This window comes from Epargyreus clarus, unplaced genomic scaffold (assembly GCF_041222505.1).
Source record: "Epargyreus clarus isolate Ecla_fem2 unplaced genomic scaffold, WU_Ecla_fem_2.2 ptg000019l, whole genome shotgun sequence".
Classification (NCBI taxonomy): Eukaryota; Metazoa; Arthropoda; class Insecta; order Lepidoptera; family Hesperiidae; genus Epargyreus; species Epargyreus clarus.
The window spans coordinates 4,837,321-4,854,793 of record NW_027332227.1 but is presented as its reverse complement, the minus strand read 5'-3'; the positions used below and the strand labels follow the sequence as shown (position 1 = coordinate 4,854,793).

Sequence of the window (17,473 nt, the reverse complement as noted above, 5' to 3'; positions counted from 1 at the left end):
TTTTTATCGATTTTCTGTCTAAAGTTCCCACCGCGCGGCTGAATGTAGACCATCTGATTGCCATGCAAATGCATTCTTTTAATCATAATATTTTCCTACCGTCTTTTACCTCCCTCTTTTATACTCCGTTTTGAATACTTAATTATTCTTTGTAACCTCCTGACAACTGGCAGCTTAGGGAAAATAATTAATTTACGGGATAATAACAATGTTAATATTATTGAAATAATTAACGCTAATGTCTCGTTTACATCGTCATCGATCCATTCTGTCTTCGTCATTCATGTCTCACTGCTAGATATGAGTCTCCTCTCAGAGTAGGAAGAGTTTATGTCTATGGCTCTTACCGCGTCTACCGCGCTGGTTAAACGGGGACTGATAAACTTCACACATCCTTGAAAACTTTTTTATAATTTCTGTCAGTCAGTCATACGCACATAAGATAATTTAGAAACTCGAGTAGTTGAAATTCAAACTGCTACGAGTAAGTTATCATTGCACTGGAAGAAATCTCAAAACTTCTAAGCGATTTTTCCTTCACCATAATATCACTGAAAGTGTTTAGTCAGCTTAATTAAAACCTTTCAAATCCAACCTAAGCTTAATGAAAAGAGTAGGCTTTCTCTCTTTTTCCTCGAGCACTTTAATTTAACGAGTATTTACAGTAACAGTAATTTAGTCACATAATTCTGAAGGTTAGCACTTACTTTATCCACCGTTAATTTTATTGTTTATGTATAATTTATAAAGCTTCGTGGCGTTCAGAATTAATTTCGGCCTAACTCTCACTGGGAGCTACAAGTTCCAGACAGTTTGCCCAAAACCTTTCACAAACAAGAGTAATTTCTGTTGGTAAGGACAAAACATAATTTAATTATCAAATTAACATCGCTTACAGGGTGAGCGGTGGGTGCGGCTAAGTTACTTTTTGGGGTACAATTTATTGTTTTTTTCTTACATGTTAATCATAGTTAACCTGAAGTTCGCTTCGATATTTTTATTAGGGTTTCGTACGCCAATTGCCGGAACCCATTTGCTGACATATAGCGCTAGGTTAATGGTGATTCTGAAAGTTAGTTTTGAAGGTAAAACAAGAAGTTAAAAGCTAATGCTACACCCTTAAACCCCAGTACATCTATCCCCAGTAAGTCTATTTTTGAAAAAAATATCAATTTGGATATTTTCACATGAATATGAAGTTTTAAGAGGTTAAAACAGAATTCGATATAAAATAGATTTCGATACATATTGCTAGAAGTATGGCGTACAATGGAACATATAGGTTAGCGAAGATAAAAACATGTTATGTTTATACTCCAGAAGGTGTTATCAATCTCGGTCGTTATCTTGCGTCTTTGCACATACTCAGACATAATTGATCTTGTACAATGTACATACATTTATTAATGTACATATATTTATCCAATATAAATAAATCTCATAATAATAATTATGTTCCCATACTTAACAATATTGCTTTTTTGCAATTTAGAAAGAATAAAGGTATTATTAATGACTAATTTCATAAAATATAAATACAACTTTGCGGGACTATAACAATCTTTATTTTTTTTATTTCTTTAACAATTTTATAACAATAGCAACTTCAAACCAAATTTACCTCTCGAATTCATTGTAAAAACGATAAGGTCCTGAAGTCCTTCACCATAACTTTGTTAAAACTCGGTTTAATAATAATGTCAGAGAATGGACCATTCGTTGAATACAACATTACTAAGTACATTTTTTTAAAGATAAATAGGTAAAAATAAATTGGAAAGAAAATAATCTAAACTAAGTAATCACTTAAATATACAAGTAAGAAATGTTAATATTCTAATATAAGTTTTATTATCCTTATGTTTCAAGATCGTTAAATTCCATTTTAATACTACTTAAATAATTATTCATTTTCATCCTATCATCTACAGACGTGCATTTAATTAATATGCGGGTAATTAGCACTCTAACATCAACGCTATCCCCATCCCACCAACTTAAAAAAATAACAAATAGGTACCTACAGTATATTTTAAATGAACATCATATATTACTGTAAACAGATATGAATGGCTATGTTTGAGATTCTAGTGTGAATTTAGTTTCGGAAAACTAAACAGTATTCAGGATTTTTTTTAACAGAGCGCGAAATCGGAAAGATTTATACCTATTCGTATTAATTATTATGCGAATAGTGATAGTGAAGTACAATGAATACAGGATGTGTATTTTTTAAGAACTCGTTCAATTCCCACCTGAGAAAACAGTTTTCTTCCGTGATACAGTTTCAGTTTTTATCAAAATCGACCCGTAATTCATTTGAGCGTTTCTCTTTATTCCTTTCAGACTTTGCCATCCACGCCCAGTTGAAAAGTTGTCTCTAAAAAAATAAAACAAGTTTTGTGTTCAATTTGTCTACGACTTTTTTAAGAGCTTAGAATGTACTGTATCTTTCTATTTCAAAAAGCAGAACTTTAGAGCCATATGCTATGTGTATTACCTACCTATTTATTGTTTATTGTATTATTATTACAATTATTATTTAAATTAAAGTTTGGCTTCATATACATTCATATACTAGCTGTGCCCCCCGGTTTCACCCGCGTTAAAAAGAAACAGGGGCACAGCTAGTTCAACTAGCTAAGTACGATTGACTTTTGCAATTTCATTCCGTGCAGATCAAGCAAGTCGCGCGGATAACTCGAGCAATCCCAATGGACTGCACAGAAGACGTATTACGTTAAACTTTAGCACATTTCGCTTTTCGAAACCATCGGGTTTTCAGTATTACTGACGGGAAAGGTCATAATAATATGGTGAAAATGAAGTTTTTTTTATAATATAGGAGCAGACGTTAGTGGCTACTACCACCTATGGACATCTGTAATTAACTCTAGGTAAGATTAGATTCCCATCTAAGGTTGGCCACAGATGCGCCCTGAGGACTAACCTGGCATGTCTCGGAAATGTATTTCTCCTTTACCACACCCTTCAAACCAAAACAAAGCAACGCTAACACTACTTTCATTAAGCAGAAATAGGTGTGGCGGTGGTGCCGCCGGAGTCGAACCACAGAGGGTTGTACCACCTTCAGACGAATGAAAATACTCTGGTTTACGATTGTACGATTTATTCCTCCTAGATATCTGTCCCGAGTTCCGCGATTGTATTGGTAGATCTTTGTATGTGGCTATTGTATTCATAACATAAGACATCTCAGTGTAATGGCAATCAGTATTAGCCATTTATTGTTGGTATTATCGATCGAATCATTTAAATACGTACATTAGAGCATAAGCACAATCGCGACATGTTGTTATGCCTTGCAGCTTTTATACTTGTGCTATTGTACCTACTCATTTTTAATCACTTTCGAAAAATTGGAATACAGCATTTTTTGTTATTTCAAGCAACAATACTTTATTTTCAACATCTGTAGGTAGATAGGTACTCAAATTCCTGAAAACAAAAATAAACTTTGAAATAAAGTACGAAAAATCTAGTAGTTGAGTAGCTTCTTTCCCCATTGCGAAGAGAAATCACAGATGTCCAGAATGTTAAAGCTGAAACGTACCTGGTAAGCTATATAATTCACATTATCTTACAAATTATTTATTAAACAGATTATTTAGAATAGATTTGTTCACAAGCGCGAACAAATCTCAATTAAGTCGGGCCGCCAATTCACCAGAAGCCGGACAACAAAGATTTTACGGCTCGTTACACTTGAGCAGGCACGGCTCTAATTTAATACTTTACCGGACGATGGATGTGAATATGTTCATCCAGTATACTAAAAGTTCAAAGGTTATGGGTTCTATATAATCAATAGGATTCTGACTTAACCGAATCCGATTATAGTACAATCATCGAGAGCTTTTACTATCTACCTATCATGTTTAAAAAATCGTCTAATACATCTTCGTGTGCATATAATGATGTAATTTCCATCTGCGTGCTAATTTGTCGTATAACTGAAATTAGGCAACATTAATTTAATCTAACATCTTTATATTTTTCCGTCGATAACCACCGAATTAGTTAGTACTTGACTTGAAAGTGGAAACTAATTCCAATTTCTCTAAAACAAGTTACGTAGGTAAGTATGGTTTTCCTCAAAAGGAATTTATCCAAAACAAAGCCCATATATTTTCGAATAATGTTACTTTATCACATCTCAATAATTGTAAGAATCGTAGTTTTTTTTAGAAACAATTTTCTAACATAGGCTGAACCCTGTTTAAGAAAAGTATGTCTTAAAGGAAAATTGTGTCTGTTATAGAAATCTTCAAAATATAAGGAGTTTAAATTTACAGTTTATAAATATAGGTACCTACTTAGCTTATTATAACATAGTCCTATCTTTATCCTAACCATAAATTATTAGGTACTACGATATTAAATTAACTTATCCGAAATTAGCCAAAGTAACATCTCATCATTATGTTAAAAATTATTTACTCAAACATTTTCCTATAACTCCTTATAATTCAGAGTATACTTCCGTGGACAGAAGATTATCCACGTTTAAGTTAAAGCAATATTAAACAGGGTCGTTTCTGCTTAGCGGGTATGCTACGGTAGGGACAAGGCTAAAAGTTTTAATTTTCTTAAGAATTCGGAAAGTTGAGATTGTTTTCCTCGATCAAAGTGGCTGTAGTCTTGAAGGGTGTAGGGGGAAGGGCTGTGGGCGGAGCGGCCGGGAACAGCAACAGGTCGCAGACTGGCGATCGATACAGATGGTCGGATGCTGGGACATGCGCGTTGCTCATTGCAAACACGATGCGGTCTGTGATACTGCTCGCGCTGTTCCTATTCCCGCCAGGTATGTCAATACAACATTTCGTTTCTAATGTATCTTTATTCATTTCAACCATCGCTTTTACGTTGTTCACGCCTAGATTGTATAGACTGATTTCGAATCAAAGGTTCGTAATAACCTGATGTATTTGGATTTCACTACGCTGTAGTCTTTGGTTATTATGATTCGAGAAACGTCAAACGCTTGTCTATGGATCGCATGCTTTTTATAGCACAGATAACAAAGAACCGCATGGTTTCCTAATCTGCTGCTAGTAGCACTATATGGGTATTCCGAACTTTTACTAAGTTTTTCGAGCAATTAGAAAATATTTTACTCCCAGTTCAACTGTTAATGCCTTGGACAAGAAGAGTCACCTTATTTATTGCTTCATACACCATAAACAAAGAAACACGTGTATTTCTAGAAATAAAATGTATATATAGATATCTCTTTGAACTAATGCAGTATTTTAATTTGCCTTATCAGAATATAGGGAGAAAAAAAGTTGTTCTTTATTTAAATTACCTTTATCAATTCATAATGAAATAAATAGAGCTAAAATTGTTTGAGCGGGATTGAAAGAAAAAATATAAATTGGGTACCAAGTTCTATTTTTCAGATTAACATCAGATTAGAAATACAGTAATAGCTTTTTTGATTAAGTCTTTTTGAGTTACTTCTTGCCACTTGGTTTCCTTTAAAGTCGAACAGGTTCAAACAACTCTACTAGTATTTTTGACCTCCGATCGTTGTTTGGTCACCGGAGACATAGAGACGCGTGTATTGATTACACTTTCATTTGTCCTATTGTCCAAAGTTTCATCAACAATCTCCTTTTTTTAGGGTTCCGTATTTGTTTTTCTCCAGATAAAATTTAGAAATAAATAACACAAAAATTTGAAAAAAATAAAAATACTAGATTAATATATAGATAACTTGTAATCTTTGTGTTTTCTGACATCATCAACATCTTAACAGCTTAACCCTCCTTCATCATTTTCATCATCTTCATTCACATATATTCTCATGCCCTATTTTTAACACGAATTCATCCATAACACACCATCTTCCAGACGGTGACTGCGACCTTTTACGGGACAGCGTCCACGTGACCTCAGCAGCAGCAAAGCCCAACAATGACCTCTGGTGCCACCGATGCCTCGCGAACGTCATACACGACCGCTGCGGAAGTCTACGGCAGAACGATACAGCCTTCATACATAAATGCAGCAACGATAGGCGGACATGCATGGTGAGAATAGTGTAGAGATTATTTTTTTAGTAATTTGGTTAATGATAGAGCCATTATTATTTGGGGCGGTACCATCACCACACCTGTCTCGTGTGAAGCAGTTCTACGTTACGGTGGGAGAATGTAAATGACAGCTGTATTTTTTGGATCGAATCTCTATTTTACATGGAGTAGTTTACAGATGTCCAAAGGCGGCGGCGTAAATGAGATAGTCTTATGTCGTTAAAACTTTAAAAAAGGGCTTCTTTGCCTACGTATTTAATATTTTCTTTTAATACAGAACGTGGTAACACAAGCTCTGTTGCTAGCCAAAATTTATTAGTCCTAAAATAATTAACTTTTCAGTAATTCACATATTTCTGTATTTTAGTATAAATTATAGAAGAATATGTTAAAATTAATACCATAAGTCCTATAATTGCCACGGTTAATAATTTCTTGATAATAACTAAATAGACGTGTGTTTGTGCAGGTGAAACGTTTTGGTTACACGACGTCAAACGAGAACTACACGACCGCACTGCTGATGTGGGCTCTGGAACGCAACTGCACGAAGCACTGCGAGCCCGGCTGCATCGTGATCGGAGAACGCACGAAGCTCTACTCCTGCACGTCGTGCTGCACATCATCACTCTGCAACTATGGCTCCGGGGCGGAAACCCTCGCTCTTAACGCTGCTTTTTTCCTTTTGTCAATGGTCCAATTACTATAATTAATATTACACATCGAATTTAACATTAAAATCACAATAACACTCTTATAATTATTATAATACTTACATTAAGTAGTTATAATACATTTGTGACACTACAAATTAACTTGATTTATTATAACTTAAGCTTATGACAGATTGTCCTAGAATGTCCGTTAAATTATGTCATAGTACCCAATAAGTATGTATTATTTGCAAACAAAGGAGTTAACATGATTCGCTTATAAAATAATGAGTCACGCTGCACCAAGCCGTTTCGGCCTTCTGCTTGTAATTTGCACTACGAATACACGTGGTATATAGCTTACCATAATTAAGTAAAATATGAAGATGGACCAAATCAGACCGGATTGTCTTCTAGCATCATTCATTGGATTAGAGTCTAACATAACATAATGTCTGATATAACTATTACCTACATATTTAATTAGGTATATTAATTGTCTAAGTATGCGGTTTAGGGGGCTCGGCGTGTAGGAATTAAGTAGCGCATAATCAAATCAATTAATAATAGCTAAGTTCTGCACCTATCATTAATTTACAGGTCTAACATAATATTTTATTCTCGCACAACACAGCTAAGTGGTAGCCCCACCTAGGTTTAGATGAATAATAGGTAACTTACCTTCGATATTACCTTGACTTGGTCGACACGTCAGAAATACCTAATTACTTCACGGTCGATACTTACAATGTTAATATTAATTGACAACTATAACATGTAATTAATTACATACTAGTACATAATATATATTGATGCAAACTTAAAGGTAGACAAACCGTCTCCTAAAATTGCATTAAAACACAAAAAATCTTGAGTTTGAGTTTTCAGCAGAAATTGTCTCCATTGTGGATATAAAGGATTTTACATTTTTTATGCATGGTCGAATTGTATGTCTGACATGTATGTATGACAAAATAATATTGTTTTTTCTGATTCCTTATTGTTGCGATAATTCGTTGCTGGTTCGGATAGCCCAGGCCTAAGCCTGCGACTTATCTGCTTACTAATGTTTACTAAACTGTTTCCTACCGCAATTTATTTAATTACCTGTGCTTTATCAATTATTTATAATGTAAATATATTTACTTGTCTTTAATCTCATAAATACTTAACTCTGTTATAATTCTACAATGTTACCTACACAACACAAAATAAAATATTAATTGTACCTAAATCAACCTGAACTAGGTGGATAAGATGCTCGTTGTTTTATTGTACTTACTTTGATTAATTGTAAACCTTAGTCTTCTTCTAAAACCAAACATTAATTCCAGAAACACATCATCCTAAACCTATATTTTCTTTAGCTTAAATATACATAGATCTATAGTCACGGTTCGATTTGATCCCGGGCCAACCCAGACACCTAAATGATTATTGGATTTCTGTCCTAGAGTATGATCTATGCGTTAGATACCTACCAAAATAATACAAAGTTAGAAAGTACAATAATAAATCGCTCTAAGTAAATACTATTTCTTTTTAATATTAAAAAAAATAACGTTATTATCTATAGTAATAGATCTAGGAACTTCTCTATGTCGAAATCATTAAAGCCATATTTCAGCCAGCCAGTAGCAAGGCAAGTGTTTCAGTACCTACTTCAGTTTTAAATATTAAATAATTATAGCATGTCATGATAATAACATGGTTACATCATTCGATACATTTCGATGCCACAGCGTACAAACATTGCGGTTTATACGACCAAACCACAATATTATTTTTACACAATTTTATTATGTACCTATCTTGTTAATGATTTTAACTGTTTGTTTTCAAACTCTACCTATTTTTTAGTTATTTCAACGTTGTGTCGAAATATCGACCTAGATCATTATTGCGTAGCTACTGGCTATAATGGTGCATGGAACATCTAATATCAATAAACCTGAATTTTATAAAAATAATTATAATTTGTAAATACCTAAGAGGCATGCAGATTTTAAATAAAACCATCTAAAATAGTACTATCTACTGACTTATAATTTCAAGTCATCGCTACTCTCTAGACCTCATGATTGTCAAATAAATCATTTTTTTAACATAGTTATTACATTGACCATCATCTCCCATCATTGGAATTATAGGTAAGTACTTGTAGCACATAGCAGCAATTAGGTATAGGTAGGTATAATACTTGTAGCACACAGCAGGAAAACGTGCGACAAGACAGGAAACGCGTAATGCACATCGAGGTCGGGTAATAGCAAAATGTCCTTAGATAGCCAGAGGCACCTACGACTACTCTTATCTAAATGTTTCATAACAAAATTACCTGCCTACACAGAGTTACGACGGAAAAAATAGTCCGTTTGCATATTCCATACTTTCGTTTACACGTAAACAAACAAATGTTTCACAAAAAAAAACTTTAGTCATACTCTGAACTGAATTTTTTTAGTCAATCCATCAATACATTTGCAGTATATATGTATATTTTTTGACATATTTAACTTGATATAAAAAAATGTTTCATCCATTAACCATCTCCATAAACCAACCTATATTGGATATTATGATGCCAGAAACCATCTATATAGGTAGGTATATCTTTTTATAGCTTTACTTGACATTTCTTAATTTATTTTGAATTAAATTCTTAAGCTCAATGCAATTCGAATGTGTATATAATATGTTAATAGTGTGTATTTAATGTCATTTGCATACTGTACTTTTAGACGAAACAATGTTTTTTGGATTGGGGAACGGATAATAAACAGATACATTAATTTATAAGTTAATTTATTATGAATAAACAATGCACTGAAATAAATGCAATTCCTAGTTTGCGACCTAGAATATAGTAATAAATTTGTAACATAATTGGAATGACCCACAGTTAACATCAAATGTAATATTTAAGACTGGGAAGGTTACTCGGGAGGACATTACGTTAAACTTAAAATATTGCATTTTATTTGTATAAATATTATGGTAATAACTTAGGAAAGCTGTCCGCAGTCAGCAATGATAACCTTCTTGGCTGGTTTTCCGGATTGGGAGCCGAAGCTCTCAACTCGCTTGACAACATCCATGCCTTCAGTGACTTTTCCAAACACGACATGTCTACCGTCCAACCAAGAGGTCTTCACAGTGGTGATGAAGAACTGGGAGCCATTGGTGTTGGGGCCCGCATTGGCCATCGACAGGATGCCAGGGCCAGTGTGCTTCAGGACGAAGTTCTCATCGGGGAACTTCTCGCCGTAGATGGACTTGCCACCGGTACCATTGTGGTTTGTGAAGTCACCGCCCTGGAGCATGAAGTTGGGGATCACGCGGTGGAAGGTGGAGCCCTTGTAGCCGAATCCCTTCTCGCCTGTACAGAGGGCGCGAAAGTTCTCGCAGGTCTTGGGAGTGACATCACTTTTCAACTGCAACAAAACAAAATCAATTAAGTATTGATGATGATGTCATATGCAAATTAATCTAAATTTAAAACCCATAACATGCTAACAATATTTATCGTGAGAATCATAGATCAATGATAAATAAAAATTAATATCTTAAATATGTTGTTAGATGCTGACTCATTAGTATTATAGACACAGAGATACTCAGGTTGGTTTTTTCCTATGCCATATTCATTTTAGTAATTTGACAGATGCCACACACTATTAGGTGTAAAGAAAGTCAGAAGCAAGAAAATTTGATATAAAACTTAACTACTTCGATAGAGGCTTCATAAAGAATTGACCTTCAATGTAATTCTCGGTCAGCGAGAAGTTAATTATAACTACATACTAACATATATGTATATCTATCATGTAGGTGTCCACAGTAACAGCACTTAGCACATGTAATGAAATAATTAACATTATCAAGGATACTATTGATGAATACAAATACATTCAATCTCATTTCAATCGAAAACAAACAATTAACGCAGATTTAAAATCGAAAGATAAAGATAAGCGTTAGTAGGTAATGAAGTAGCGTGGTCGGTCAATCACGCCGGCGGCCGGCCGGAATGACACCTCCCAAAATTCAATTAATAAAACAGTTAAGAACCTACCTCGATAACGATCCTTCCCAAGGATGCGCCATCGGCGGCGACATCCATGTAGACTTGGGGTAAAGCCATTTCGCTTTATTGGAAGATCCACTGAATTATCCTTTGAATCACAGCACAATGACGATGCGTCTTTCGTCGATGCTGGGCGGAAATTGAAAAGAACATAGACAATGTAGACTTCAATATCCTGGATGCGTTCATAAACCAAATCTCTACAATCCTTCGTATATAGATGAAATAAAGTTAAATATTTTACCACTGAAAGAATGGAAAGTATTTTCTATATGCGATTTATTATTCATTTCTGAATTACAAAATATCACCATCACATTATTATAAGGAAATTATTTATTAATTTATCTATACTATCGTCTATCGAAGATAATCGTAGTAATTGACTATATTCCTTGAGCAGAGACAAAAACTATAGACTAAATTTTTACTTTTATTTCATAATTTAAAAACAATAATAATATCGATAATTTAATAAATAGTGTACACAGAAAAATAGTTAAAATACTCTAGATATAATATTTGTTTTATATTATGATAAAATACAAGAATGATATTAAATTAACTAGATTGGCTGTATAATATATATCTTAATATTATTCGTATAAAAAGTTATAATTCAACTCAACTCAATTCAATTTCAGTTTTCAACTTTTCAGTCAACTCAATTTTCTTTCAAATTTATATTTGAGTTTTTGGCGCTAAGTTCTTTTGGTATCGTATTTTTAAGTTATTACAATTTACCTTACAAGAAACATAGATAGTCTTCACAACTAGGTGAATATTTCAACACCCCCAGCATAATTCACGTGATTTTAAACCTAATATAAATATTGATACAGGTTAGAGTTGTCAATTATCTTGTCATCGATTGTAAGAGTATATTAAATGGCCTATTATTACATCGAACTGGATAGTTGAAAGTCAATCACAATGAGCTTAGAATCGATAAAGTACAAAAGGGGTGCTTTGGAAATTTTAGACCAACTATTACTCCCAATACAAACACGTTATGTGAAGGTGCAAGGAGTTGAAGATGGATGGAAGGTCATTAACAGAATGCAGGTAACAATTTTATATACATAATAATAGCTTAAATATTTTTTTATATTATTTGAACCGCGAGTATATTATATCAGCATTTATATAATTTTAATACCTTAAACTACCCAACAATTTATAGGCAATTAAAGTAAAATCATCCAATTATTTTTCGTAATCGTAATCACCATGAAATGTAGTTATAACTTTATCATGCATAATAATAAACACATGTGTGTAGGGTTGCCGGGGCTGAAACTAATAAAGCTAGTCCAAGTATTTTATCAGGCAAAACTTGGGTCATTAAACTGAATATAGATTTTTAAACCAAAACCTTTTTTAGTGCACTTTATTAATAATCAATATGTCCAAACTTTGACAATTTAATGGATTAATAAAATCTCTATTTTCTACATTTCTCTGGATACATTCATAGGGGTTGCTATGCAAGCTGCATACTACCCCAGTTTACCAATTGATAGAATATTGGCGTAATTTTCCATTACGCACAGGCCGCACATGAAAATATTTGGTCAGATAGAATTATAAAAAAATGTTTATCTTGAGTTTTATCTCGGCACGATTACGATTCTTACGGCGCCAAAATTTGAGTGCGGATCCTTATAGATCTCGACGAGACAAGACGAAAAGTAAGAATAATTTTTTTTGATATCTCGCTTAGTTTTCGAGATATCGATATTTAAAAATCGAAAAATAAAAAAAAAAATTCTTTTAATGATGTATTTCGATAGATTTTTGGAAAAGAAAACGAAAACAAAGAATATTTTTTTTCGATATCTTGCTTAGTTTTCAAGATATTAATAAATACATTATTAAAAATGTTGGAATTTTATTGAAAAAAATTTTTGAAGATATATTTTATCCTTTATTATGATTATCACTATTATTATGATAATAATAATAATAATAAAAATAAAAAAAACCTAACCTAACCTAACCTTCTAATTAAAATATTTAAAATATTAAAATATTAAAATAAATAAATAAATAAATAAATAAATAAATAAATAAATATTAAAATATTAAAATATTATATTAAAATATTTTCTTAATTTGTGCAATTATACCTGTCAAAAGTGATTCAAGACGTATTAATAAAAAAAAAAAAAAAAAAAAAAAAAAAAAAAAAAAAAAAAAAACCTAACCTAAACCTAACCTAAACCTAACCTAACCTAACCTAACCAATACCAACTCAAATTTCAATCACCTCTAACTTCGTTGTCCCTTGCCCGATTTCTAATTATTTTATACCATCGTACTCGTCTCAACGATACCTTTTCGCACATACTACTTCCGTTTCTCTCCGTTTTCTAAATTTTTAAACATAATTTTCTCCGTTTTTCAAAAATCAATTTTTGGTTTTTCTCATTTTCCTCCGCCGTTTCTTAACGAATTCTCTTCATTTTTCTTCTACCGTATTCTGCACGTCCTCCCCTATCCGGAGATACCAGTCGCACCCGTTTCCGCCGCGCCGTTCCTCGGCAATTTCACTTTTAAAACGCAAAAAATCGAAATTTTCGAATAATTTTTGAGTATCGATATCTCGAAAACTAAGCGAGATATCAAAAAAATTTATTCTTACTTTTCGTCTTGTCTCATCGAAATCTATACGGATCCGCATTCAAATCTTGGCGCCGTAAGAACCGTAATCCCCCCTTTATCTCTGCATCCCTATGCTTATTAATATAAATAATATTCCCTTGATTAGATAATATTCTAAATGGTATTTTTGTTCCATTTGAATTTGAAAATAAAATTAATAAGAAACTAAATAAAGCAACTGACTTTCCCTTTCATATTCAACATTGTCATAAAATGTAAACATGCAAATAGGAATGAAAATTATGTTTATATTATCAGCTTGTAATATACGATATTATTTTAATTGTAGGTGCGAGGAGCTCCTGCCATAGCAATAGTGGGTTGTTTATCACTGGCCGTAGAATTATTGAAGAATGAGTACACTGATAAAAAAGACATGAGGCAAGAGGTCAGCAAATCAAACATAATTTACATACAAATAATGATAAACTTACTACTTATTAATATGAGATAATAAAAATAAATGTTATCTGGAAGTAGCAATGGCTTAATTCCAAGGTTGTAGCAATAGCTTTGTTAAGGGTTGCTAAGGCACTTGCATAGGGAGAAGAAAAGATGACTTCCTTCCATTGAAAATTTTTTCCAGACTCCCATGATATTCCCACATTTTCTACTAGTACTATGTCACTGTAATAATATATTACTATATCATTCTAATTACTATGTCTACGTAATAACATAATGCTGAATTTTTGCATGCACAGTATTTTTTCACTATTTAGCTTATGAAAATATGCCTTAGAAATTATGAGAATCTTTTCCATTAATTTGCATGCCACCAGTTCACTGAGCCCAGGTTTTTTAGACTAACCTCTAAAACACTGTACCAGAGGCACTGTATTAAATGAGTAATATGATAAATAATATCTCTTTTTGCTATATGTAACAGAATAAACTTTAATAATCACAGATTGAAGGCAAGCTTAATTATTTGGTGTCAGCGAGGCCAACAGCTGTGAACATAAAATTGGCAGCCGATGAGCTTATAAATTTAGCAAATAATTTGTGTGCCGATGAAAATGTTACTGCTAATGATTTCAAAGAAATGTATGTATCCTTAACTTTTAATACAACATTCATTATTGTATCTTGTAAGCAAAATAAAAATAAACTGACTATTAAAATTGGTTAAATTCTAAGATGACACATTTTCTAAAAGAATATATTACATATCTTATTATTGGAAGTGGCCCAAAATTGTTTTCAACTTAAAATATTACATGTCATCAGGTTATTATTGTTTATTACATAATGTATAACCAATCCAATATATATAATGTATGAAGATAATACAACTAAAGAAAAATATAATTTATTGAATAGTACTGTAAAGAGTCATCTTATTATTGTTGAAAAAAATTTCATTTTCAGGTTCATCAAAAACATAGAAAACATGCTAATCAAAGATATTGAGGATAATAAGGAAATAGGAAAGTATGGTTGTGAGGCCATACTTAATGGACTTGAGGGAGATGGCCTGGTTAGGATCTTGACACACTGCAATACAGGTTCTCTTGCAACAGCTGGGTACGGCACTGCCTTAGGAGTTATTAGAGCATTACATACTAATAAAAGACTGGGTAAGCCACATAATACAATGGATATTGGTATTGAAACATATATTTTTTTTAATTTTGTCGTCTCCAACCATAACTGTTGTGAATGTGGGAATTGGTAGACTTCACCCACCCTTGACCATTTTAAATGGTGTATGACTTACAAAATTACAAATATTGCCTTTTCTACTTAAAATTTACCTTAATGATTGTGTAAATTTTTGTTAACCTATTCATATTGTATTGTAGTGTATAGATATAAATGTTTCTATACTGTTTTCTAATATCCTCCACTAATATTACAGAACATGTGTACTGCACGGAAACACGGCCATACAACCAAGGAGCCCGGCTAACTGCATATGAGCTAGTACATGAGAAAATCCCCGGAACACTCATAGTTGACAGTATGGTGTCTGCACTGATGCACGCCAGAAACATCAGTGCTGTGGTTGTTGGTGCTGACAGAGTATGTAAAACGATTGTATATTATCATCTACTGATATACAAATATGTGTGGTTTTATCTCCATTAGAATATATTGGTTCAAGTCACCCTTAGTATATGTTTGACTACTACATATAACATAATATTTGCTTTAGTATCCATGTGAGAAATGTCTACATCTTTATAATACTAAGTGGGGGTGGGGGTACTATGTGGAGATAAGACCGTGAGTTAAATACCTTTATGTGATAATAATAACCAACATTTTTTTGTTTCAAAGGTAGCAGCCAATGGTGATACAGCTAATAAAATAGGAACATATCAAATAGCAATAGTGGCGAAACATCATAATGTGCCTTTTTATGTAGCCGCGCCACTTACGTCCATAGACATGTCGCTTACGTCAGGGGATAGAATCAAAATAGAGGAGAGACCGGACAGAGAGATGACTCATATCGGTGAACATAGGATTGCAGCTCCAGGTATCTATTAAAAAGTATATGTAATTAAGGGACATAGAGATAAATGCAGTCTAGAAAATCTATTATGAATTGTTTGTTAAATGAAGCAGCGTTTTTAAAGCGTGAGCTGCGAACCCCTGGAGGGACAAATTATAAAATGTTGTCTTAAAAATAAATGTTGTCACAAATATTAACTCTAAGAACAAAGATTGTCTTGACAGTTATCAAGAAAGTGAATGTGTCTTATTTACATTACAGGCATCAGTTGTTGGAATCCTGCCTTCGATGTCACACCTGCATCATTGATAACTGGAATCATTACAGAAAAAGGTGTGTTTAGGCCAGACAAACTGAAAGAAATAGTTCCTCATTAAACAAATACAAAGTACAATGAATATACAGAAGATAGTAAACAGTAAAACCTCTATATGTATCCACCATGGGTGTATGTGAGGGAGGAGAGATTGGGAATTAAGACGTCCGGAATAAGCATAGGCAAGAAATTAAACATTCTTCAAACAGAAGGACAAGAGGACCTTTTTTTGCCAGATTCTTTTCTGAGAATATTTATTCCGAACACCACCCTTAGTATAAATTAGACCCCCACTCCCCCTTAATATCTATGCACATGATAACAACCTTTAAGTAAAGCAGAATCTTCCATAGTAAAGCTGTGAAAAATGTTTATCTCGCAAATGAATCCATATTTGTTCTTACAATCTTTACTATATAAGGAAATTAGTGAACACTTTTTTCCAGCTTTAGTGAATTTGTTCCTATTCTCATTAAGTTTCTTGTCTTGTATCTAAATACAAGTATTAAATACAGCTAGGTACAATACCTACTTGTAACAATGTATGATTTACAACCATAGATAAGTAAAGATACTTCGCCGCCTTGAAATTGAATGAATCCACAAACGGCTTACGGGCTTATTTTTGTAAGTTCTTTTTTTTAATTCATGACAAATAAAAACATTTTTAGAGAAAATTTACAAATAAATAACTAATACTGCGTAATTTACGTAACATATAAATAAAATTAAATAATTATTTCAAATATTTTAGGGTCATTTTAGCACGGAGACGTGGCATAACTTTTTTACGCAACTATTTCAATTCTCAAAACTGGGTACATTTTCTTGTTAGGAGTGAGTAATCTTTACTAATCTATGTTTACAACATAATTTATTGATAAGTGCCTATTATGATAAAAGTGCATATATTGGCATAAGCCACCTAAAGTCGGTCACATAAATTTTCTTACTTCATACGTTATTTGATAAAAATTGTTCATAATATAAAAAGTTTATTCAATATTCATATTATATATTTTATACGGATGGATATTTATTTCATTATCATTAAATTATCTGCTACAATCATGTGATACTGTTGACCTAATACAAACGGCAGGTACCTAGTTAAATGTGATACTTTGTATTTGTTGTAAATATTGGCTCAATTTATATATATATATTACTGTTAATTGTTTAATAAAGTCTTTTGCTACCAATAATTTGCTTTTTGTAATTATTTACTAATTC

At 32.7% G+C, this 17,473-nt stretch overlaps 3 protein-coding genes across 4 annotated transcripts; 2 read left to right on the top strand and 1 right to left on the bottom strand.

The window, feature by feature from the left end:
• Nucleotides 1–4,670: 4,670 nt before the first annotated feature.
• LOC140750432 (uncharacterized) lies at nucleotides 4,671–7,972 on the top strand. Its single transcript, XM_073083931.1, has 3 exons — nucleotides 4,671–4,825; nucleotides 5,878–6,056; nucleotides 6,529–7,972. Exons 1-3 carry the CDS (start codon nucleotides 4,783–4,785, stop codon nucleotides 6,766–6,768), a joined length of 462 nt encoding a protein of 153 aa, XP_072940032.1. The 5' UTR covers nucleotides 4,671–4,782; the 3' UTR covers nucleotides 6,769–7,972.
• Nucleotides 7,973–9,500: 1,528 nt separating this feature from the next.
• Nucleotides 9,501–10,956, bottom strand: Cypa (cyclophilin A). Its single transcript, XM_073083435.1, has 2 exons — nucleotides 10,788–10,956; nucleotides 9,501–10,146 (listed from the first exon to the last, which is right to left on the bottom strand). The coding sequence occupies exons 1-2, from the start codon at nucleotides 10,854–10,856 to the stop codon at nucleotides 9,718–9,720; spliced, it is 498 nt and encodes a 165-aa protein (XP_072939536.1). The 5' UTR covers nucleotides 10,857–10,956; the 3' UTR covers nucleotides 9,501–9,717.
• Nucleotides 10,957–11,363: 407 nt separating this feature from the next.
• LOC140750136 (methylthioribose-1-phosphate isomerase) lies at nucleotides 11,364–17,445 on the top strand. Of its 2 annotated transcripts, XM_073083520.1 has the most exons (8): nucleotides 11,364–11,513; nucleotides 11,642–11,864; nucleotides 13,753–13,851; nucleotides 14,374–14,510; nucleotides 14,835–15,043; nucleotides 15,325–15,488; nucleotides 15,747–15,948; nucleotides 16,186–17,445. In XM_073083520.1, exons 2-8 carry the CDS (start codon nucleotides 11,733–11,735, stop codon nucleotides 16,299–16,301), a joined length of 1,059 nt encoding a protein of 352 aa, XP_072939621.1. In that variant the 5' UTR covers nucleotides 11,364–11,513; nucleotides 11,642–11,732; the 3' UTR covers nucleotides 16,302–17,445. The 2 variants fall into 2 exon arrangements, with proteins under 2 accessions (XP_072939621.1, XP_072939620.1); XM_073083519.1 differs by having other exon boundaries at nucleotides 11,422–11,864.
• The last annotated feature ends 28 nt before the right edge of the window (nucleotides 17,446–17,473 follow it).